At 38.5% G+C, this 25,671-nt stretch overlaps 1 protein-coding gene across 9 annotated transcripts in view; it reads right to left on the reverse strand.

The window, feature by feature from the left end:
- LOC136246442 (pleckstrin homology domain-containing family G member 3-like) overlaps nucleotides 1-25,671 on the reverse strand; it is a 48,116-nt gene that overhangs the window by 4,821 nt on the left and 17,624 nt on the right. For 3 of the 9 annotated variants that reach the window (XR_010696422.1, XR_010696417.1, XR_010696416.1), the window contains exons 4-13: nucleotides 24,621-24,717; nucleotides 21,301-21,393; nucleotides 21,064-21,114; nucleotides 12,283-15,220; nucleotides 11,136-11,256; nucleotides 7,922-8,014; nucleotides 7,699-7,749; nucleotides 5,927-5,973; nucleotides 2,280-2,460; nucleotides 588-641 (exon numbers count right to left, since the gene is read on the reverse strand). Coding sequence is in view for 1 of the 9 variants with exons in the window: in XM_066037904.1 (XP_065893976.1) it covers nucleotides 5,929-5,973; nucleotides 7,699-7,749; nucleotides 7,922-8,014; nucleotides 10,570-10,638 (258 nt within the window). In the remaining 8 variants the exon portion in view is untranslated. Of the gene's footprint in view, nucleotides 1-10; nucleotides 521-587; nucleotides 642-2,279; nucleotides 2,461-4,645; nucleotides 4,817-5,926; nucleotides 5,974-7,352; nucleotides 7,373-7,698; nucleotides 7,750-7,921; nucleotides 8,015-10,569; nucleotides 10,662-11,135; nucleotides 11,257-11,629; nucleotides 11,687-12,282; nucleotides 15,221-21,063; nucleotides 21,115-21,300; nucleotides 21,394-24,620; nucleotides 24,718-25,671 lie in introns of those variants that run through there. The other 6 variants (XR_010696418.1, XR_010696415.1, XR_010696419.1 and 3 more) reach the window with 5 other exon arrangements.

A 25,671-nucleotide genomic window follows, 5' to 3' on the forward strand; every position in this document is an offset into this window, starting at 1 on the left:
ACCTGCTCACTGTGTACAAAGCCGACTATACCAACTTAAGTTTCAGCATCACTACCGTATCTCAGGTTATTTTCAAATGGTTTTTGTTTGGATTACTTTGAAGAGGCTCTTCTTTCAAAAATAAATTATCTCCTGCTTGAAAATAAATTGCCACAATTAAAGTTCACATGACTGGCATGAACATATAATCGCTCCACGCTCGTGTTATAGCACAGTATTAGTGGTTTAGCAGTATCATTGAACAGATGATCACAGACCTGCCATTGTTGAGAAATGACATGTGATCAAGCCAGTGGCCGATTAGAATTTGCTCCACTAGAGACTTCCCCAGACTTTCTCCAGTACATAGGGACAGGGAATAATTTTCTGTTGGCAAGATATCACGCATTTGTGACACAAATTTCCATTTGTTTTCAAAATGTACACTCTTAAAAATAAAACTTCAAAATTTGGATATTGCCTCTTGTGCAAAATTTTCAGCTTTGAAAATAACCCACTATACGGCAATTTGTCAATCAACTAATATTGACGCTGGCTTCAGAACTGACCCTAATCATTACATAATGAGACTACAGTCAGTTACTAACCTAATGTTCCATGTCTCATCTTCTTGCCCATATCAGGAATAAGATTGTGATGATCTGTGTAACACAACTATTACGATCAGAATACTACCATATATGGGTACAATCTGATATGTCCTTACAGTACAAGGTTCAATTAGGGATCATAGAAATAACAAGTAGTGAAACAAGTGAGGTCACCTACACCTACAGGTATACTACCTACTCCATGACCAAATAAGGTATATCTGTAGGTACAGGGAACATCAAATTGTATCAATACTTTTTTCTATGATCCCTAATTTGACTTAAAATTCCAAAAAAAAAATCTTTGAACAACTAGTTAAAATGAGAATTAAAAGAACTGCTGAACTGCTGGCAAATTACAATATTTAGTCTTCCGGTTCATCTGTAACTTAATCTGCAATACTTTTGTCACCTTGATCTATTATGATAATTACATTAGAGATTAATAACTACATGTGCAAAGCACATGCAAGCTAGGAGGGTATGGGGGCATGCTCCCCCAGGAAATTTTACAAAAACAGATGCTTTGAAATGGAACCTAGAGGCTTTTTTGCCATGCAAAGTATCTTGCTCCTTTCTTTTTTTAATATTAAGATAGCATAGACCAAGCAGTATAATTAGAGCAATGTTATATATTCTACTGACTGTTCTATTAGAGTATCACACTGACTGCTCAATTAGAGTATTTCAATCTTTTGACAAATTCAAGTAGCTGAAAATTGGCATTGGTTAATCACAGTGGCTCTTTGAACTACTATTCCTCTCACTGGTTTACTGCTTCCTACACATCCCAACCGCTGCACACAGATCTAAGTAGATAGCACCTTCAAAATACCCAACAGTATGCCACACAGTTGACGTGGGCGAGATGTGGGTGCAGCAGGAATAATGGCAAAACTGGAGATGCCATCTTACTAGCTTAAGTTGTTCTGCTTAGATCATGTGCGCTATATTGTGATATAGTTTCTAGCTATTGTATTGCAATATAAAAAAATATGTCTTATGTTGGCTATATCGCCCAGCACTATTATGTGGCCATCTCAGCAAAAGCCTGCTTAGTTTTCACAACCATGTGTTTTGGTAATAACAAAATTTAAAACAAATGATGAAACTACACATGCTACAAAGAAAAACATACGTAGGCAAGTTTTAATCAAGCCATTACTCAAGAGAAGCTAGTCTCAAACCAATTAATTCTATATACCACCTTGTTTGCCTGTTCATGGAGAGTTTGAATATCCTCATTTTGTTTCATTAGTCCCAACAGTGTGCATGCCACGTGTGCTTCCTTATGATGCAGCAAAATTGATGTTGCTTCTTTATATAAAAATGTTTATTGAAAGTGACTACAGTGATGAAACTATATTGATTCATTTGCCAATTCATGATGGACATTGTAAGCTAAATCCCAACTCTGTAGACTAATGCAAACAAAAGTTAAGGCAGCGAATTTAAATGCTTGCAGTTTATTTTCATTGTAGTTGCTGTATATTTAGATTCTTTGCTCTTCTTACCATCTAGTGCTATAATTCAAAAACTGCTAACCATAATTTGGACACCAGATAAAGCTGAGAAAATAAAATGAAATTTGGAAGTTGTGTGAACCAGGCAGAATCCACTGAGATGGTCACATATTCATACGCAAGTTTCACACACACAATCACAAACACAAAGATGATAAGTACACACCTTAGAGAAGTCCCTCTTGACCACACTACTCTTATTAGTGCTCTCCTCCATCTCATCACTATCATCATCATCATCATCCAGTAGGGTAGGACTAGTAATGTCCAATGACCTCCTGGTGTTCATCTCATCTGTCTTCTTATCTGTCACTGGGTACTCTTACTTCTTAAAACTGTGGTATGAGCTAGTGGAGATGAGAGGTGTATCATAACAGAGAACTAGCTAACACACAATACACGACGGACACCACACTGGTATATTTTTAACATACAACTTCAGAGTTGTAGTTATCTGATCACTAGAGGCTTGCATAACTACTGGGTTGTCCACTGTAGTGGGAAGTGAGCTGGAGGATACTTACTGATCTTATCATATGTATGTGTTACTAAACACATGGATTAACTGCCATCTATGAATAACTGTAAACAAAGAGCTGTAACTTAGTTAAACAAGGTGTGAAATGGTACCTATGTAGGATAATTTAACTTACTAGACCAAAACTTTCATAAACTACTCTAAATAAAAACTATGCAAGTCTTAAAAATGGTTAATATCTACACAACACAATTCACCATTCAATAGCACATCACGCCATGTTATGGCTAAACTTGTTCTTTATATGGCTGCTACTGTAAGTAATGGCATCAGGTACTATGATATGCAGAACCTGAGGATAAATCCTGGGACACACACACACATGTGCTCACACACACACACGTGCACACACACACGTGCGCACACACACGCAAACACACACACACACACACACATACTACACACACATACACACACACACACACACACACACACACACACACACACACACACACTCTCTCTCTCTCTCACACACACACACACACACACACACTACACACACTACACACACACACACGCTCACACACACACTACACACACACACACACACGCATGCACACACATCACACTACACACATACGCGCGCGCGCACACACACACACACATACTACACACACACACACACACACACACACACACACACACACACACACACACACACTACACACACTACACACACACACACACACACACACACACACACACATACTACACTAGTGGTTTGCGATATAGGATATTTTCTTATCACAATTATTGCACACAATTATCACGATACGATATATATCACGATATACAAACTCATCACTCAGCTTGTGTACTTACACTGATGACACTTGTAGCACTAATGTACTAGAAGTACAACACAACATGGTACACAACATTACATTACTGACAAGCTCTTTTATCAAAAAAAATATTACAGTGTACAATGACATCTTGGGTACATTTTTTTCTAATTATAGCTAAAATCTATACTTCAGCTTATATCACGATATAAAGATTCAATATCATATCATGATATAAAAAAAATTATCACGATATTTCGATATAATTATATCACATATCGCACATCACTACATTACACACACACACACACACACACACACACACACACACACACACACACACACACACACACACACACACACACACACACACACACACACACACACACACACACACACACACACACACAAGCAAAAGCAAAGCAAAGCCTCCGGCAGCTATGCGAAACATAGCTATTGCTGCCCAATGAACCAGCACTGGGATGCCTGTGCACCACTCAGACACTTGAGCCTTGTGCAGGCAAATCCTCCTGGGGCAGGGCTAGTAACCCAGGCTGATAGCCCACGTCAGGCTGATAGCCTGACGTGGGCGGACGAATGACGCCCACACTAACTAGCATGATGACTAATCACCCAGATGACTCAGGCTAATAGCCTTTGTCACGCTAGGCAATCAATCACCTCAACCAGTAAGTATGAAGTAAAAGTGAAATGAAGCCTGTATTAAACTTCTGCACAGGTAAACTTCGCACTTCTTTTCAGTGGTCTGAAATACGGGTGTGGCGACTCTCCACAGACTTTGTGAATTACCTTCCCTTCAGGGTTTTACAGGTGTTTAGCAACTGAAAAACAATGGTGCAGGCCTCGTAGACTACTAGGAATAGCCTATCCCTTTGAGTTGTTGAAAGGGGGCATATCCCTTATATATGTGAACGAAAATGAAGATAAGCTTTTTATTTGAGGCTTTGTCAAGAGAATTTGTGGGGAAAAAAACATGATAGTCAACAGTTTAGAAGATATTTCTGTGCGTAATATGTTGGTAAAGTGGTTTGTTTAAGAAGCGCTTCTTTAGCAATGCATAGTGTAATTAAAAGAATTTAAAAATTTTCATGAATTATCAAATACGAAAATTACACACTAATGATAATGTATTATTGCACAACCAAAAACCCTATTGGTTATAACAATGAAAAAGTTGGTTAGTTCCAGATGACTTAGCTAGCTGCATGACGCCTGGTCTTCACAAGTACCACAACATACATGTAGCTTGTTTTTCTTTGAACCTGTTACTTATTTTGTAATAATACTTATGACAGGTGAACTCTCACGTACTGCATCCAAAAAAAGAATGGAACTGGAATTATTTTTACACATGAACTCCTGTAAATGGGTAATATGTTTCACTTTCAGTTTTATTCAGCCCATTACACAACATCAAAATGAATAACAGTAATAATCCAATCTCTATGACAATGTAGGGAAGCCACCACAAATCAACATCTTAATTGTGTTGTCAGTGAAAAGAAATGGGATGAAAGGAGGACAAAGGTAAGTCCATGATGTGTCTATTGTACATACTGCAGTATGCCAACAAGCTCCTGACAGACTGAAACAACTTCTAATAATATTGAAAAAGCACATACATAGTTTTAGCTGTTATTGAGGTTCCCTTCTCTGAAGGCATCAGTCAGTCAGTGAGACAGTCAGTCAGTGAGGCAGCATAGCTAAGTGGTTAGGGAATCTGCCTGGTGATCGAAAGGTTTCAGGTTCAATCCTCGGTTATGCTACTTTGGTTTTTTTTATTGTTTCCTTGAGCAAGAAACTTTACTCAAAGCTGCTTCAGTTACCCAGCTGTTAATGGGGACCTGGTGGTCTAGTGTCAACTGGGGAAGCAGTCCACCCAGCTGTAACATCAATGGGTACCTGGTATTAACTGGGGAAGCAAATGTCCAACTGTCCTTGTCTCGTTTAGCAGTGTTTAGGCCATTGTGGAACTCTGGGTTCCGCGACCTCTCTCTATGAGACCTGGACAGTCCTCCTGTGGGTTACTAGCCCTGCCCCAGGAGGATTTGCCTGCACAAGGCTCAAGCACCTGAGTAGTGCACAGGCATCCCAGTGCTGGCTTACTGGGTGGTAATAGCTGTGTTTTGTACAGTTGCTGTAGGCTTTGCTATGCAGTCAGTCAGTCAGTCAGTCAGTCGGCCAGTCAGGCAGTAGAAAATTCTCCTGGATTAAAAATAATGTACCAAGGCACATTTGGGCTTGGTGATACTGTACCTAACCAATACTGCCAAGGTGTCATGAGTATTGTGAGGGTGAGATTGGTTTATAGTAAGTGTTTTTTTTTGGTGCACACCTTCATGATCCATAATATAGAGTTTACCAAACTGTATGATAAACACAAGTACATACACATGTGCATGCACACGCGCATACACTCATGCACACACATATATATGCACGCACGCACGTAAAAACACATCCACTTACCACTATCCAGGATTCCAGAAAATAGCAACAGTTTGTCCTACAGTGAACTGAACACAACTGTAATAAATGCTATTGTCAGACATAAGATAACAAAATGTGGAACTTGACATAATTTCAATACCATATATGGTACATACAGTATGCACACATGTTAATGAGAGGAATAACATTTAACCCTCGATCTCACTGCCACAACTGCCCTATGGCATAAACGGCCATAGCATCACATTCTAAGTGCTCTGTAACTTCAGTCAAGCATTTTAGTAACTCCTGTACTTATGTATCTTGTAGTGGCCACGCCCTTAAGTGAACGGGAACAGGGATAATTGGCCTCTCTGCACTATTGCGTGATTAGATGATGCAATCACATACTTTTGGAATGTTGATAACAAGTATTGTAGACGATTCTTCGCAGTGATAATGGCACTACTAATAAAGAGAAACGGTAAGGAGAAGGATTGTACAGGTTGGAGTGGCATGTTGCTACTTCTTTTATGCCTCTAAACAGTGACCTCATGTCTGTATGTGCATGTGCACTTGCTCAAATGCTGAAAACCAGACTTGGTGACCATCACTTCAACCATAAACAGGTAAGCGATGTTTATTGTGTTATTAGAAACAGTGGTAGCCTGCAGAGAGTTGTGAAATTTCACGTTTGGTTTCACTTAGGCCAATTTTTGCCCTTAAAAGTTGTATAATGACTCTGTGGTTCCTCTTGTGTAAACAACAACCCAATAATTGAATTCCTTATTCCATTGCAAGTAAACTGATATAGTTTTATAGGATTATATGGTATAATGTGTAAGCTATAGCAGTTTAAAAGCAGTATATTGGAGGTGGTGGTGAGGGGTTTTAAAATTAAATTTAGTAACACAAAGTCTTCTTGTTCACTACAAGGTAACATTCCAGTTTGTACAGATAACAGATATTAGTTAGTTCACTGTACATACAGTAGTACATTGAATGAGCTCTTCTTGTCTACCTGAACTGTATTCTAATTCATTAACTATCAAGCAAACTAAATTTACTTGTGGCTACTAGCTAACTGAGACATTAAATAGTTGATCATCGAATGTGAATTGGCCAAGCAGTCAATTATATCAATTCTTAAATGACTGTTCTATTAGAGTATTTGAACTTAACTTGTATAACAGAATTATTTTTCAGTTCAAGGAAGACCATTTGTTTCAGACAATAAATATAATCTTCTAGCAGTTGCTGTTGACATCATTTACACAGCACTACAAGATTTTATTATACTGTAGCAACACTTCTCCAAGTAGGCCAGTGAGAAGGTTTTAGATCAATGTGTACAAAATTACGTGTTACCCCACCTAACATTGCCATACAGGTCCGTTTTGTGTAAACACACATTCTTTGTAGCACACATTCTCTACAAAGTTCTATGTGGGCTTAAGGTACTTACCCTATTAGGAATGTTCATACCAACACTATCCATCAATATTCTGTAGATCACCTTCACCCAGTCATCTTACACATTAGGTAAAAATACTCTAATAGAACAGTCACTTCCACAGTTTGGATAATCGATAGTCAGATAATGGAAGACCATTGTATACAAACACACATTAGAGTGTTTTGTCTAAGGTGTGATTTTACTAAAGTAATTGAACAACGTTCTGGATTATGTATTGAATGTGTCCTCAAGTGTCCACATTAACAGGTTCCAGTGTAATATGGAACAGAACAAAGAACCCCTCTCCAGCTACTATTGGATAACGACTTATTAAATACAAGCACATGTGACTTACCATAATGTCTTCTTTCCCATCCTCTCCAACAATCAAACAATCATTGATCTTCTGTAATAGTGATAAACAAATGATGAATTATTTGTGTGTTTAACCGTACGTATGTCAGTATATACAGTAAACAGTCCTTGTATATACAAATAAATATGAAATATAAACAACCACACACACACACACACACGCACGCACACACAAACACACACGCACACACACATGCGCGTACTTCTAGTAATAGTGCATACTTCAACACTCTCTGGACAGGTTTCAGCAGGTAGGCTCCTAATGGTAACATGTGTCCAAGTTTCTGTTGACATTTCTGTACAATAATACAATATAGTGATCACATCGTTATCATACACTATCAATGAACAGTTATGAAATCTAGAGGACTTTGTAAGCTTATGTATGACTGGCATTTCAAGTGAACACTTATGTAATAGTTACGCTTCAGACCACAGGGGTCTAAGTAATTTAGTAACCCGATGGCCCTTATTGTGTGCACTTGTTTATGGTTTTCAAGCACTTGTTAAAACAATAAGAAGTGAATATCCCTACTGTGCTACGATCAATGCACAGTAGGGATATTCACTTCTTATTGTTTTACAGTATTTGGACATTACATACTACTCTGATCCAGCTTTTTTCAGTACTTTTTATTGCAGCACTATACACTGTCCCTACTCTAATATGCTTGTTTGTGAATTTTTTTTTGTAAGCTCATGACCACTAAATAGCCTGCTTTTCACAAAACCAATCACAATATTTTAAGAGTTAATCACAGCTCTATTGTACTAGATTATGACTCATACAATAACAACTGATCAGTGGGTGTGGCTCTACAAAAAACTGCAGACAATAATGTACGTGGATTCGTGCGTACCTACAGACTGGTGAATGGGCGTGGCTACCACATGTCTACAGACAGTAATTTACATAAGTGGGCATGGCTCATGAAAGAAGCAGGACTACACTATGACGTGTAGTAGCACGTCCACATTTTAGAACGTTCAGCCGTGTCTTCCTGGGATTTTCCAAATGTTTATAGTAGCATGCTCTAGAATGGTCAGCTGTATTTTTACGAGATTTCTGCACATCTTTGTCATATGATGCTTTGGTGCTTCAGCAGATTTCATCTGTCACATGTACTGGGCGGTACACCAGACCAGATATACCGGGATGCAGCGGTATTATTACCAAACCAGGTCAATCAACTCGTTTACACTAGAAGCAGAATTCGAACCATTGTTGTGTAATTCAATCTGGGGTGATTAACACTTCAGTGTAAACACATGCCGAATTGAGCCATGCAAATATGAATGGGGCTACCTACCTGAGGTGGTCCAGTTCAATTCACTGTGACTCACATCTGTGTGTAAACAGTTGTGACCTTGTAGTTCAATTTAACTTTATTAAACGGAATAAAGGTACGGACAGTTACAGCTAAAATGGCGACTGTAATGATGAAATGAAGTAACAGAACAGTATTTAGGTGACGATATGGAAAGACACCCTCTAGACTACAATAGGACTCAAAGCAAACATGTACGTGTACTAATCAGTAGTTAACTAACTACACAGGGTTGGGAGTAGTTACCCAACACCGAGGCCAACATTTACGCAAGAGTTTATCATGCCTGCTAGCCTGGCAAAAATAGAGAGCACAAATCCTCAATCAACAACATTTGTGACCAGATTTTACAGAACCGATCCAAATCGCACATCAGGCAAAATCAAACTAACACCACCAGTGGATAGCTGCACTATCTTACTACAAGTTTTGACCCTCAGCACTACTCAAACTACACGAGGCTGGTTTTTACACACGTCTTTTCTGGGTGGTGTGGAGTGCTCAAATGGCGGTTTCAGGCCTTGTGAAGAACCTGGCTTGGCAAGAGTCAGTGGTTTACTGGTGGACAGCCTTATAATGTTGGCCAGACGTGTTCTCTGCTGATTTTGCTACATATCAGCCACTAAGGAGCCAGCACAGCCCTGTAATCTGGTGTCTGGACTCCAATCGTGGTCTGCCTCCATTTTGAGGTCTAACTTTTGCCCTCCCCGCCACCCCCCAGCCTCCACCCCCCAGCCTCCACCCCTTTGTGAGCACTCGTGATACTACTTCGCTCGTTCAACTGCTCAGATTTTCTATCTTATTTGGCGGGAAACTGTACAAGCAGCTACAAGTACTGGAAGTGGCTTGAAAGGTAACAGATTGATGCATCTTTTGTGTAAATTTCATACGCGTGCTTGCTATCCTTGGAGAGTTATGCTGGCTTCAATTCTTTAAAACCGTTTATCTCGGAACTTCTAATGTGCGATTTGGATCGTTTTTCCAAAATCCAGTCACATTTAGTTTGATACAAATTATGATTATGGGTTTAAGTTTTTACAGATTGGAGTGGGCTTGGCCTTCGTAATATAAACGGGGCTCAAAAGTTGATCTGGATTGCACTGAAGTGATACCATCCAGAGTGATCTGCAGTATAAACACATGGAGAGATATTCACTTTCAAATCTACCAGTAATATTGGTATGAATGCCATTAGGCTATGAGGGAAGCCAAACATCAGGTCTTTGGTATTATGTGTTGATGGTTTGGTGGTGACCACAAGTCCTGCCTAACAGTAAACTGTGTGGTTTCAGGCTACACTGTAGAGCCAACCATTACTTGTATAGCAAAATGCATTTAACCTGTTAGCCATGAATAACTTTTACTTGTGGTATATCTCCAACTTTGGATAATAACTACAGATTAACACTTTGACTGTTTTAGCATAAATAAACATTACCAGCTTGATTAAAATATGTATTAGTAGATTACATAGATACTGTGAAATACCGGATACCGGGGTATTTTCTCAATACCAGATATACCTGGAGCAAAAATACAATACTGCCCAGCACTAATCCTAGTACAAAGTATCTTGTGTCACATTCCCACATCTCACCAAACTGCAACACTTAAACTAGAAAACCAGATTATGATTTAATAAAACAACAACAATTTAAAACATACAACACTTAAAGATTTACATGAATAATGATTTCAAACAGTGATACAGTATCTCATGACATGTTCATCCCGTCTCTTAGAAATAAAGATTTTGGCAAGAACAAGATGAACAACCTGTATTATAACAATAACTACACACATGGCACAAAGAAGAGGTACCCCTCGACCCACAACACATCACTACACAGACGGTGTACACAGAACACACAATACTCCCTAGTTTATGTCATCCCCATAGACACAGTACAACTCAACACTAACAGTACAAAAGATATGGGACACTACAATAATGTCAGCACAGGTCAAGAGATAAACAGATTAACACCTTAGTGATATTCATAACAACCAGCTGACTGTATGTGAACACTTCTGTACCACAATAGACAGACAGACAGACACAGATGGACAGACAGACACAGTTACATACATCATTGTGTTGCTTGTACATGAAGTGATCTTCTTTCTTCTTAGTAGAGGAAGAAGTGTCTCTCTGTTGTCAACCTGTTGTTAGTATTGACTGGCTTTCCACCGAGAAACCAGAATGTGTCCTGTAGTAAAATAGTGTTAACTATATGTGAAATACTTGAAATACATGTTAAATACATCAAATATATACAAATGGATGACGTAGTCTTATGACAATAACACAGTTTCAACAGTAACTGTTCCATTAGAATAATTCTGCAACACAGCTCTTACAACACACACACACACGCACACGCACACACATGCACACTACACACACAGCCCAAATTGTGAACACACACATGTTTTGTTGACTGTAATAAAGCGAGTACACTTAGTTAAAATAAAATTTTACAGATCAAAAATTCTTTAAAATTTTGCTACTACATATCAACAGACACACAACTTCAAACTCTACACAACTCATCACATTAAAATGTTGCTACAATACTGGACCTTGTTTACGATGTCAAAATTCTTCCACTTCATTACAACAAACAAGGTGTGTTGTTCCTATAATAGTATACACTGGACACTTTTATACACTAAGATGTGAGGAGTAATTGTGGGTTTGAGTTTGTGTATGCTATGATGAGGTGGAGTTGTTAACAACATCTAATTTGTACCCTAACAGGTAGAACACAATTTATGCTATTATATTTGTGATTTAATAAAGAATAAAATATTACCTAGGGGATTACTCTGTGACCAAGTCAAAAGTTGCCATGACAACAATGTTTATACAATTCAAACACACATGCTACAAACTATTCATACCTCCTTCCCAGTTCACTACATTGAGCTGATAATGTTACAACATCTAAAACTGATGTTAGTTGAACATTAATAAATTGACTACTGTGTCATATTCATTCACTATCGGTCTAGTCCTTCATAACAAGTCAGTGAATGTTGTTACAATTATTTATCCTTTTCTGAGTACACAAATGATATGTTTTCTATTGTTGGATGGTTTTAGGGTTTGTACATTTGTTCCAGCTCTACCATATGTACATGGTCAACACATGACTACTACAGTACTACCTTCACACAGACGTACAATATTTGTATAACACACTACACACAGACAGATGGACAGACACAATTACCTGTGATGGTAAATATCTCGGAGGAGGTGACAACATGGATCACAGGTTAATATACTGTCCTAATCTCTCACTCTCTTAGACCTATATCATCTGTGTCATTATCTACCTGAGGGGACTACTCTTCTGTGCCTATCACATGATCCTCATAATCCCAACCCTTAGGGTATATAACACTGGTCCATTATTGTATGTCCAACTTGTTCATCACTTGTTAGATGAGACTGGAACACCATCTGACCATGAGGGTGTTCTGTGTCTGTCATCTTGTTGAGATCATGTGATCTGACTAACTTGTACTAACAGTGGTGGTCAGCATTTCTTGAATCAACCTGTAACGGAACAAGTTTAATGAGACACATATGACAAGTTAGTCAGTATGGTATATGTATAACTACTCTATGATGACCATGGAATCATTACAATTTTATGAAATGAGCTACACAAGGACTAGTGGTGTGCGATATCAGGATTTTTATTTCGATATGTTATCGATACGATATAGGGGTAACTATCGAAATTTCGATACGATTTTCGATAATTTTTAATTGTGTGGGTGGTGTAATTGCGTGGGCGGCCGATACTTATAAATATGCTTGAAATACACTTTACACACAGACTATTGCATAAAACTAATAATAAGCCTAGGAAACTGGTAGACAAGTTTTTTAAGTGGCTAGATAGTACAGAACCAGCCTTCATTTCTAGCGTGATTGCGCAATCACACACTAAATGCTGTAGATTTATCGAAATATTCTTCGATATTTTGATAATTATCGCAAAATATTACCTTTTCGATAAATATCAAAATATGCTAAAGCAGTATCGAAAATCGATACGATAACGATATCGACAAAATTATCGTGAAATCGATATTTTTTCGATATATCGCACATCACTAACAAGGACACAGTTATTAAACTACACTACTAGTGTACATGGTTGAGAGGTAGAGGATGACAGATATACTACAGAGTTAACAAAACTGTCAACATTGAGCTGTTAAACAATCAGAATAAGAAGTGTTATATCCCTACTGTGCAATTCCATTATGGTACCTTGAGCACAGTAGGGAAATAACACTTCTTATTGTATTACTGTGATTTAATATCATGGACTATTCCAGCTTGTTTCAGTACTTTTTATTGATGTGTTATGGTCCCTACTCTAGTTGAACATTCCAAATTTTTTCTGTGTACTTGTTTGTTAACATTTTTTTTGTAAAATAATTATTATGACTGGTGAACCCACGCATATCGCATCTGAAATGGTGTCATGCATATCAATTATTGTCTGAAAAGTGAAGCATCCATTATGCTTCGTTGTCAGCTATGTTCAACCTGTTACACAGCATTTCGGATCAAGAACTTTTCGAAATGCACCTATGCAATCCATGCATACCAAAACAAAGAAATGGTGCCACACGCCCAGTTATATCAATTATCATCTGAAAGTGAAGTATCCATTATGCTTCGTTGTTGGCTATGTTCAACCCATTACAAAGCAGTACAAATCAAGAACTGTTCAAAATGCCCCTCTGCTATCAAAATGACTACTATGAACAATACAGATGATTTCTGTTACGAAGTGAAGTCATCACGTGCTACCGCCAGATTGACACCTTTCGCTGTCAGCAAAGATGAATGGGATACAAAGGAGGACAATGGTAAGTCCATTGTATGTACTGCAGTATGCCAAAAGGCACCTCTCGGGCTGAAGCGACATTGAACAGTGAAAAAATCAAGCCCATAGCCTTAGCCGCTATCGAGTTATGCTTGTCTGAAGCATCAGTCAGTTACTCAGTCAGTTAGTAGAAAGCTTCGTTAAATAAATATATTTTTAAAAAGTCCGTAGCAACTTGTTGAAAGCATTTCGGGTCGATCTGAAAGTTTGTTTGGGCTTAGTTTTACCTAACCAAAACTGCCTTATCATCGTCAGGGAATATTGAGGCTGGTTTTTGGCTACATTGTTCAGCAAATGGACAAAGGCGAGCAGTTCTTTGTTTCCTGGCTGGATAAATTGTTGTCTTCAGGTACGTAACAGTTATACACAATATTACTGACATTGCGTTTGAGTGTTTAAATTAGACACTTAATGATTATATTATTTTAGAATATGATCCCATCCCAGCTCAGCAAAAGAGCTTTATATCCTGGCAGGTAAGTTGTAGCTGTCACCGTACATGACAAAATTTCGATGGGGGGAAATATTAGTGAGTGGAGCTTTTCTCCTTCGTGTTGTATATTGAAGAGGGAAAATTTGGCAAACGACTTCTAATCCACCAATATTTTGCCATGTACGGTATATCTGATAATATTAACTCTCTATGTTTATCACTGTACTAGACGTGGGACCTACAAAGGATAATGTATTACGGATTTAAGGAGTTCAGTGCACAATACATAAACAGAAATCCTGGATACTACATCAATCCCCATGATGTTAATGGAAGTGTAATGGAGACAATTTTTGGCCAGATGAGACAGGTCGCCCAACACAACCTGACAGCAGCCAACTATGCTTGGACAAGGGCATCACTTTTAAGGAAATGGAGTTTGTCAGGAAAGAGGACATCGGGAGATGATTATAGACAACAGCCTTTGTATTTAAAGGAAACAGAACTGCGCAGGAAGAAATGGGTGTACATTTCCCAGTAATTTATAAAGTTATGTTATGTAGGTACATGTTTTTCACTAGCATATGTTTTTAACTTAGCACGCAATGCTACATCTACATCAGCACATTTTCCTCCCTTTAAGTTTCCTAGCAAACGGTGTCCTGTAATAAATTCTTTACATCGTGAATGTAGCATCTTCAGCATCATCATTTGTTCCACAGAAGCAACTGCACTGTTCAGAATATCTTGCGGAATCAAACATCTTGCAGAATCCATCTATCGTTGTTTTAGCATCTCATTGTTGAGTACAGCTTGCTCTGTGACCTATAGACATTGACACATATAAATACATACATATATATATATAATATATACATTATGCAATATAATATACATTATGCATGCAAGTATCATAATTTTATGGTATATAATTTTGTATGTTAAATCACTTTAAGCAGCTCAGAACCATATTTTTCATATCTTTCTGTGCAGAGATGATCCATCAAAATTTTGTTTGCAAATTGTATGTAGTGGAGCAATGAATACTTTGGAAATGTCATTGATCCCTTGTCTTGAGTTGTTATACCAATTGGCAAGGTCTTCTTCTCTACATCAACTAGTGATTGTAGAACCCGCAGCTCTGTGGAATATGACTGCAGTTTGTCAGCTGTGTGTTTAATCTTTGTTTTGTTCTTAATTGCTCTTTCCCGATAGTCAATGCAGCTGAATAGTACCCAACCTCCTAGCCTCAACATTGATACCTCATCATCCATAACTCTTCTTTTCTTTTTCATTGGTCTGTTAATAGCGCATATTCATTACTCAAATTTGCGTAATTAGAAAATACGGTTGGAGGGGCATGTGCGTTAAAAGAAATAACTGTGATGATGGAAAACCTCGCGGAAGACGACAAAAGGCTATCTAAAATGAAGGTTACGGAATTGAAGAACTGGCTCGCCAGCAGGGAAGCACCAACGAAGGGGAATAAGGCTGAATTGATTGCCAGGTAAGATATTCATAGGCTTATTTATAAGTGTTTGTAGTGGCATCCCCCACATACGCCTGTGGTGAGACCTGTACTACAGCTATCCTGTATACGTAGGTTGTACAACTACGCTTAAACGAAGGTCTATTCCCGGGGTCGACATCTGTTAGGGTATTTTTACACGAGAGCCTGCTTATTACATGTAGGATATGTAGTTTAATGTTTGCATTAATATTTCATCTTATATTGTGTATAGAATAATTATTAGTGTCCATATATACATTACACAGGGTGAAGGCTTGTATTAAATATGGAATCAAGAACAAGATTGATTCTAAAGGAGTGGACATTAATAATCAAGCTGATTGCACCGACTTAGAATTCCCAGAAAGTGGATGGGAAGAGTTTGTAAAGGCTCTTACGATCACCGACAAGTTCCATTTTACTTTTGGTGAAATAGTATCTTATTTTGTAAACCGATCTGTCTCTGATGGACTTCCTGCTGATGATTTCAAAGCAATCAATTCATCTGCAGAGAACTTGTTTTGATGTGGACACATTCAAGGAATTCAGGTATGTGCTACAGAAGATAACCTGTTTTTACGAGATGAGAAAAGACAGAGTCTACTTTCTCAAGATGGTGTGGAATGTGAATAGTTGTGATATCTTTTATGCTGAATGTGGATGCCCTGCTGGAGTTGCACCACAAGGAAGTTGCAAGCACATTGGTGCCTTTTTCTATGCTTTAGCGGACTTTTGCAGAGTACGGTGTTTGCCAGAGTACATGACTTGCACAGACAAATTGCAGGAATGGAACCAGCCATGTGGGAAACGTGTAGAACCAATTCCAGTAGACCAACTTGGTGCTCATTGTCGAGAATTAAAACAAGAACAATTTCGATCAAGAGGCTCGAAGACGGTATTTGATGCTAGGCCATTGAAGTTTAGAACTCCTTGCCCACAAAGGCTAGAGGAACTCCGTTGTAATCTTTTGAAGCTTGAAAAGCTACCGAGTTTCTTGAATGTTATTCTACCATCAGTTGACAAAATTCAGCATGATCATTGTTATTGTATCAGAAGTGATGAAGTTTCAGATATTGACCTGAATGGCAATGACGAATGTGATAATGACACAGCAGCTTCACCAAACCAACTTTTTGTGATCCCAGCAGAGCAGAATATTTTGGAGAAGTTGATACTTACAGCTGAGGAAAGGGACTATTTAGAATCATGCACCAGACAGCAGTCTGAGTGTGACAAATGGCATGATGCACGTCGTCTGAGAATCACTGGCTCTAAATGTGGCCATATTTTATTGCAGAAGAAAAGGACTGTTTCGTTGCTTCAGTTTTGTATGTATCCTAAGGTCATGCAGCACCTACCCAAACCTATCGCTTGGAGTATCAACAGTGAGGACAAGGCAAGACAAGAATATGTAAAGGTCATGGGAAAAGATGGTCATCATGGCATTGAAGCCACTCGGGCAGGATTTGTGGTACATCCAAGGAAATGCTGGCTTGGAGCTTCACCAGATGCGTGGGTTACTGATCCACCTGTAACAAACCCACAGGGAATAGCTGAGTTCAAATGTCCATATTCTAAGGCATTTGTCCATCCTCGTGAGGCTTGTAAGAATGCCGACTTCTACTGCTCCATTATTGATGGACAGCTACACCTGAAAAGAACACACAGTTATTATCACTAAATACAACTGCAGTTATATGTTTCACCCAAATCTAAGTGGTGTGATTTTTGCGTATATACCACATGTGGCATTGCAATTGAAAGGATTTACCCTGACCCTTTATGGGAGGATACTTTTTGTAGTCAACTTGACGATTACTACATGCAACATGTTTTACCCGAGCTTATATCCCCGGAACACAAGCCCAGTTATTATTTATAGAACATGCATTGTACATAGATATACAAGTTTCTTTTGTGCATAATTATATAATATGTATAATATCATTACTATACAGGTTTTTAGAATATACGTAAACAATGTCAATAATTTACATTTACTTACACAAAGGAGGTGAAAAATTTGCTAGAATGCAGCACACAAAAAAGATTTTATCTGCAATATCTGTCAGTGAGGAAGGTATGGTATGATCAAATACATGAAAATTCTTAATCCTTTCCATGGCTCTTTCAACATGTATCCGTAGGGATGCAATTCTTCTAGTGGATACTAATTCATTTTCTGATAGTTGCTTTTTACCACGTAAAAATGGAGGTATATTTAACCTCACTCCAATAAGCATCAGATCTTCTACAATTTCAAGGCCTCTATCAGCCATAACTGAGTCCCCTTCTTCCAACAAATCAAGAATGCCACTCTTCCTTGTCAACTCTTTATCAGAAATACAGCCTGGATATAGTGAGGAAATGAAAGTTATAGCACCATCTAGTGAAATACCAACTAATGCTTTGAAAGTGTTGTGATTTTTGTAGCTAGAAAATGTCATTTTTTGAACCTATGGTAACTGTGGTTGTTCCACAAATATTTTTGTGGCATCAATGATGACTCCGGTTGATGGGTACTTTTCTCGAAATTGTTTGGGCATGTTCATTTGTACTAGTTCTCTGGGTGGCCACAATGGAATGTCTTTGAGTTTTAGATACAAAAAATTTATCCAAGTGCAAACTATCCTGGATACTGTTGACTGACTAACTTGGAATCGATTAGCAATGTCCTGCTCAAAAAGGCCAGCACGTAAACGCAGCATGGTCATAAAGAATTCTTCAAGTGGAGGTAGAGCTCTTGATCGACATCTCTTAACTTGTTCGTCAGGAATGGGAGCATCATGTGAATAACTCAGGTGATCTGTAGCCGGCCCAAGATAATCATAAAAACTCTTGAGGGCAAAGAATGAACTAAACCCTGTATAATAACATACTTGAGAGTCATTGTTTTTAATGTTTTCTAATCGAAACAGTTTGCTGTTTGCACTAGCAAGCTCCTCCAATAACCTAGTGTTCTTTTGCTTTTCTTCACGAAGCAAACGCTCTAGTTCCTCTATGCTTGGCCCTTCCCTTTAACTACTCTCACACTTACTACACACTGACACGTTTGTAGCATCACTTTCTGTAGAGCTCGAGGTTGGGATCCCCACTTCTGGGCTGCAGCTGCTGGTGTGCCTGGGCTGTGGCTTGACAAAGGGGCGATCTTTAGGGGTTTTTCGAGTAGCAGTTTTATCGCCTGTGCTTCTCACCGGAAGGTGAAGAGATGGAACTTCGTCTGGCCTTAACAAACGCCCAGCTGCATTCACGAAATGAATACTGCAAACACGAGTACTGCCATTTATCGGTAGATTTGTCCTCCTGATCACATGAATCCATTGCTTCAAAATGGCTTTTCTGTTTAACGGCAACTTAAAATAAGAAAGACCTGTTTCTCTGTCCGATCGGTTTGAGCAACCTGGCACGTAGCAGGAGTGAGTCATTACTAGGAGTTATTCCAAATAATACGCATGCCCCTCCAACTGTATTTTCTTATTATGCGCATTAGAGTAATGAATACGTGCCATTGCTTCAATAGCTTTGGTCACTTCTGTTTGTATTATGCTAAATGATACAAACAGTGTGGTGGACACCAACGTATTCCAATTATCAACACTCACAGCCTTGTCATACGAGTCTGTGAGGTCTTTTCTCGACTGCACAAACATTGCTTGGGCAGGAACCGAGTGTGGCTGATTGTACCATTGTAAGTAAAATTTGGAATACTTATCAGCTCCTTTGTTGTTTTCTTGGTACAGCCTGTTGTATTCATCTGTTGTGTATATGTGACCGGATTTGCGAAAAGGTACCTTTTTCACACACAAAATTTGACCCATTTTTTGAACTTTAAAGCTTCATAACTTTTTGATCATGGCATAAAATTGCTTGAAATTTTCAATGAATGTAGCTACAGTATCTGGCTACATTTTGATACTAAGAGCAAGTTAATCAGTATAAGGAGTCAAGTGTTACATCATTTTGTTTGCTGGTATGTCAAATGTGTGGAAAAGGTACCTTTTCGCAAATCCGGTCACATATTATGTAGCTATAGGACAATATTACTATATAATACTAACCCAAAAGATGTACAACGAACTGCCGAAAGCTGGGGTGACTTGAACAATGTTCCCAAAACTGAAGTTTTTCATTAATATGACTGATGTGCACCATTCCTGTATATATATAGCTTCACACATGCATGCACCACATTTAACTTTACTGGAGTAGTGACATAGATAGCTATATAGCTTTATGGAAGCATATACCTGATATAACCTTTACTACACCACTGTGTACTTTGCATTTGTCTAATGCACTTATAGTTGATGTCAGTTTCGACTTCTCATCTTTGTTAAGCCTTCTTTTCGGCTGTACTGTAGTGTTGTCGCCTTCTCCTTGAAGCTCATCCTTGTCTTCCGAATCGGTGTACTCCTCTTCTAACTCGTACTCTTCTCCCCCTAGCTCATATTCAGGCGCCTCTTGTACTTTGTCGTCAACATATATAACAACATCGCTGTCACTCATGCTGACAAGCGCAAGGTCTGTTGGCACCATGGCTTTTGCTTTTAAGCTCCTGTTCCGCGCATTGCAGTAAGAAGCACGTGTACGTATTACGTTATACCCATGAAATAATTCCGTTTAAGGCAATTTTATTTATAGTAAAGCTCGTTGCCATGCAACTACTCCTATGTTAATTTAGGTTATGCATTTTGTACTATCGCATTGGTCGTTGTATACTCCTCGCCCCACAGGCTTATGAGCTCCTGTTTATATACAGAACATTAAAATATACTTTAGGCAAAATACTCTAATAGAACAGTCGCTACCACAGTTTGGATAATCGATGGCCAGGTAAAGGAGAGACCGCTATATACAACCACACATTCACCCACACATAAAATACATAATTATATAATGCTAGTTGACTAACAAACAATACAATAGAGTGGTCCCTCCATAATCTGGTCATTGAACAATAGAAATGACTGCTCTATTAGAGTGTTTTGTCTAAGGTGTGCTTTTACTGAAGTAATTGAACAACGTTCTGGATTATGTACTGAAAGTGTCCTCAAGTGTCCACATTAACAGGTTCCAGTGTACTATGGAACAGAACAAAGAACCCCTCTCCAGCTACTATTGGATAGTGACTTACTAAATACAAGCACATGTGACTTACAATAAGGTCTTCTTTCCCATCCTCTCCAGTACTTAAACAATCATTGATCTTCTGTAATAGTAATAAACAAATGATGAATTATTAGTGTGTTTAACTGTACGCATGTCAGCATATACAGTAAACAGTCCTTGTACATACAAATAAATATGAAATATAAACAACCACACACACACACACACACACACACACACACACACACACACACACACACACACACACACACACACATGTACACACTTCTGGTATTAGTGAATGCCACAACATTCTCCGGACAGGTTTCAACAGGTAGACTCCTAATGGTAACATGTTTCCAAGTTTCTGTTGACATTTCTGTACAATAATACAATATAGTGATCACATCGTATCATACACTATCAATAAACAATTGTGAAATCTAGAGGACTATGTAAGCTAATGTATGACAGGCATTTCAAGTGAACACCTACTGGAGGCTTAGAAACATTACACAATTATATTGTGATGATTATGCTCCACCAGTAGTATACTACTGGACCAATCAGCTTATGATTGATGTGTATTAGTCACAAAGTGCTGAGAAAATTTGAGCAGAAGCCATGACTTGTGTGGGTCATTTTGTGTTCATAACTGGGTCAATGGAGCACCTTGATATTACATTATCAAATACCCTGACAGGAATTAGTTACAATATCATGGACTCCCAAAAAATTCAGCAGAAATAAATTAATTTCATTCTGAGTCTGGCCGAAGAATTAGGAAAACAATGTACCAACCCGGTGCTATTGTCAAATTATTCCTAATACAGACTGCAAGCTTTATGGCTATGTTATTAGTGATCCGTTTACTGCTTATTTTCTGGATTTCTTTCTACAGGGACCAACAGGAATGACCTTGAGATGGAACTGATGATACCACAACACTCACTTGGCCGCAGTGCTATATACTATGATTGCCTACATTATCCAGGAGGGATGGTCAATGTCATTACTACATTGATTTTGAATATAGTCATCCAGATGTAATATTAAGGATTTCAACAAGTAAAAAGTAGAAACCACAATCAATAATAAATAAAGTATCTCGTGACAAATCTCTATACCAGATGCTGCATGAAGTGTTCCATGGCTTAACTAAGCATTATCCGAGGGTGAATCAGGTTACAAGGAGAAGAGGGACCAAGAGAGACATTATTCTGTGAACAGAAATGAAGATTGTTTTGCGGTAGCCATGATGCTTACTGAGATGTCACACATTGGGCACGTTCCAACAATTTCACACTCGGTGCTTCATCCAGCATCAAGGTAACATATTGTGTGAGGTCACTGGTAATCCTAAGTACTCAAGAGACCTTCGTCAACTAGTACTCCAAGTGCCAAAAAATTACCGCGCTTATAGTTAGAAATTTCCTGTGCTTGCCGAAATTTAGAGTATGTAATGGGCTGGGGACCCCGCTACAGCGCAAGGACTGGACCACGCGTTTCCTTCACTACAATTCTTATTAACGCATCTCAATTACATCTTCACGCATGCGTACACAACACATGACATACACTATAGTGATATACAGCCTGGTTCTCCAACTCCGTTACAAGTACATTGCGTTCAAAGCACGGGGAGTGCCAAATATTTAGCGATACCGAATTTTTAGAGTATCCACGAATAATTTTTACTTGTATATATCCAACTTTGGATAATAACTACAGATTAACACTTGACTGTTTTAACACAAATAAACAATACCGGCTTGATTAAAATGTGTATTAGTAGATTACCAAGATACTGTGAAATACCGGATACCGGGGTATTTTCTCAATACCGGATATACCTGCAGCAAAAATACAGCACTAATCCTAGTACAAAGTAACTTGTGTCACATTCCCACATCTCACCAAACTGTACATTACAACACTTAAACTAGAAAACCAGATTATGATTTAAATAAAACGACAACAATTTAAAACGTACAATACTTAAAGATTTACACACATACATGATTTCAAACAGTGATACAGTATCTCATGATATGTGACCCAGTCTGAGAAAACCAGTCTTATCGCCCATTTGATTTTTCACCTAAGACACAAAGCTACATGAATACACTATCTAATTCCATAATCAAAATCAGCTAGACTTGAGTGGTCTGGTTTTGCTGGCTGCTTTTCCCAAGCCCAGTGGTGATCCGTACATGCGGTGTGGGGCATTAATGGAGCTCTGGTCAGCCTGGAAATGACTGTATGTGGCTGTACAGCTCTGTGGTGTTGAATAAGTACGTCTGCTGTAAATTTCCTTTCATTTTAGCCAATTCTGAGACCTCAATGGTCAAAAACTTGGACTAATTCATCCCTACGCCTTCCTTTTCAATCTTTGAACACCATCTTTCCCGCCTTCCAGGCCCCCTGCCTCCCACCCATTTTGCAGCTTGCCTGATACAGTCAACCTCGGTTTAAAAACTATCTAAAATGGCAGGAAACTTAGTTGTTGACTACTTGCACAGTGGATGCTGTGGAAGGTAAGGAATTGGTGTAAAACGTGTGAAAATTTGGTACACATAGCTTCAACCATTGGCGAGCTACAACACAGTAAATACTTAAACCGGCGTTTCTTGATACTTTTAAATAGGCGATAAGCCCGGTTTTCTCAGACTGAGTCACATACGTTCATCCAGTCTCTTAAAAATAAAGATTTTATTAATTGGCAATAACAAGAGGAGAACCTGTATTATAACAATAACTACACACATGGCACAAAGAAAAGGTACAACACCTCCACCCAGAACATGACACATCACTACACACATGACACAAAGAAAGGTACAACACCTCCACCCAGAACATGACACATCACTATACACATGACACAAAGAAAGGTACAACACCTCCACCCAGAACATGACACATCACTACACACATGACACAAAGAAAGGTACAACACCTCCACCCAGAACATGACACATCACTACACACATGACACAAAGAAAGGTACAACACCTCCACCCAGAACATGACACATCACTATACACATGACACAAAGAAAGGTATAACACCTCCACCCAGAACATGACACATCACTATACACATGACACAAAGAAAGATACAACACCTCCACCCAGAACATGACACATCACTATACACATGACACAAAGAAAGGTATAACACCTCCACCCAGAACATGACACATCACTACACACAAGGTACAAAGAAAGGTACAACACCTCCACTCAGAACATGACACATCACTACACACATGGCACAAAGAAAGGTACAACACCTCCACCCAGAACATGACACATCACTAAACACATGACACAAAGAAAGGTACCCCTTTGACCTGCAACACAACACTACATAGATGGTGTACACAGAACACACAATACTCCCTAGTTTATGTCATCACCATAGACACAGTACAACTCAACACTAACAGTACAAAAGATATGGGACACTACAATAATGTCAGCACAGGTCAAGAGATAAACAAATTAACACCTTAGTGATATTCATAACAACCAGCTGACTGTATGTGAACACTTCTGTACCATAATAATACAGACAGACAGACAGACAGACACAGTTACATACATTATTGTGTTACTTGTACATGAAGGAAGAAGTGTCTCTCTGTTTTCAACTTGATACTAGTATTGACTGGCTTTCCACTGAGAAACCTGATTGTATCCTGTAGTAAAATAGAGTGTTAACTGTATGTGAAATACTTGAAATACATCAAATATGTACAAATGGATGACGTAGTCTTATGGCAATAACACAGTTTCAACAGTGACTGTTTCATTAGACTAACTCTGCAACACAGTTCTAACAACAAGACACACACACACACTCGTGCACACACACACACACACACACACACACACACACACACACACACACACACACACACACACACACACACTCACACACACACACACACACACACACACACACTCACACTCACACACACACACTCACACACACTCACACACACACACACTCACACACACACACACTCACACACACACACACTCACACACACACACACACACACACACACACACACACACACACACACACACACACACACACACATACAGCCCAAATTGTGTACACATTTTTTGTTGACTGTAATAAAGCGAGTACAGAGAGGAACCTTAGTTAAAAGAAAACTTTACAGATTTAAAATTTTGCTACTACATATTTTTATTTATTTTATTTTATTAAATAAAAATAAATAAATAAATTTAAAAACAACAACAAAAAAAACACTAAGATGTGAGCAGTAATCGTGGGTCTGAGTATGTGTGTTATGGAGTTGTTAACAACATGTCATTTGTACCCTAACAGGTAGAACAGGAGTGTCAGTTCTCCATTTAATATAACTGCGTAGATTACTTCCCCACTTAACACCAGGTCCCCATTAATAAAGCTGGTCATTTTCTAACTCTTAAAACCCACACACATACCTTAGTAACAATTCACTGAAAAATGCACACACTGATAAACTTTTACACGTAACCTCAAACAGATTACTATCACTATGGAACACAATTTGTGCTATTATATTTGTGATGTAATAAAGAATAAAATGTTACCTAGGGGTTTACCCTGTGACCAAGTCAAACTTGCCATGATAACA

The sequence above is a fragment of the Dysidea avara genome, chromosome 2 (assembly GCF_963678975.1).
Source record: "Dysidea avara chromosome 2, odDysAvar1.4, whole genome shotgun sequence".
NCBI lineage: Eukaryota > Metazoa > Porifera > Demospongiae > Dictyoceratida > Dysideidae > Dysidea > Dysidea avara.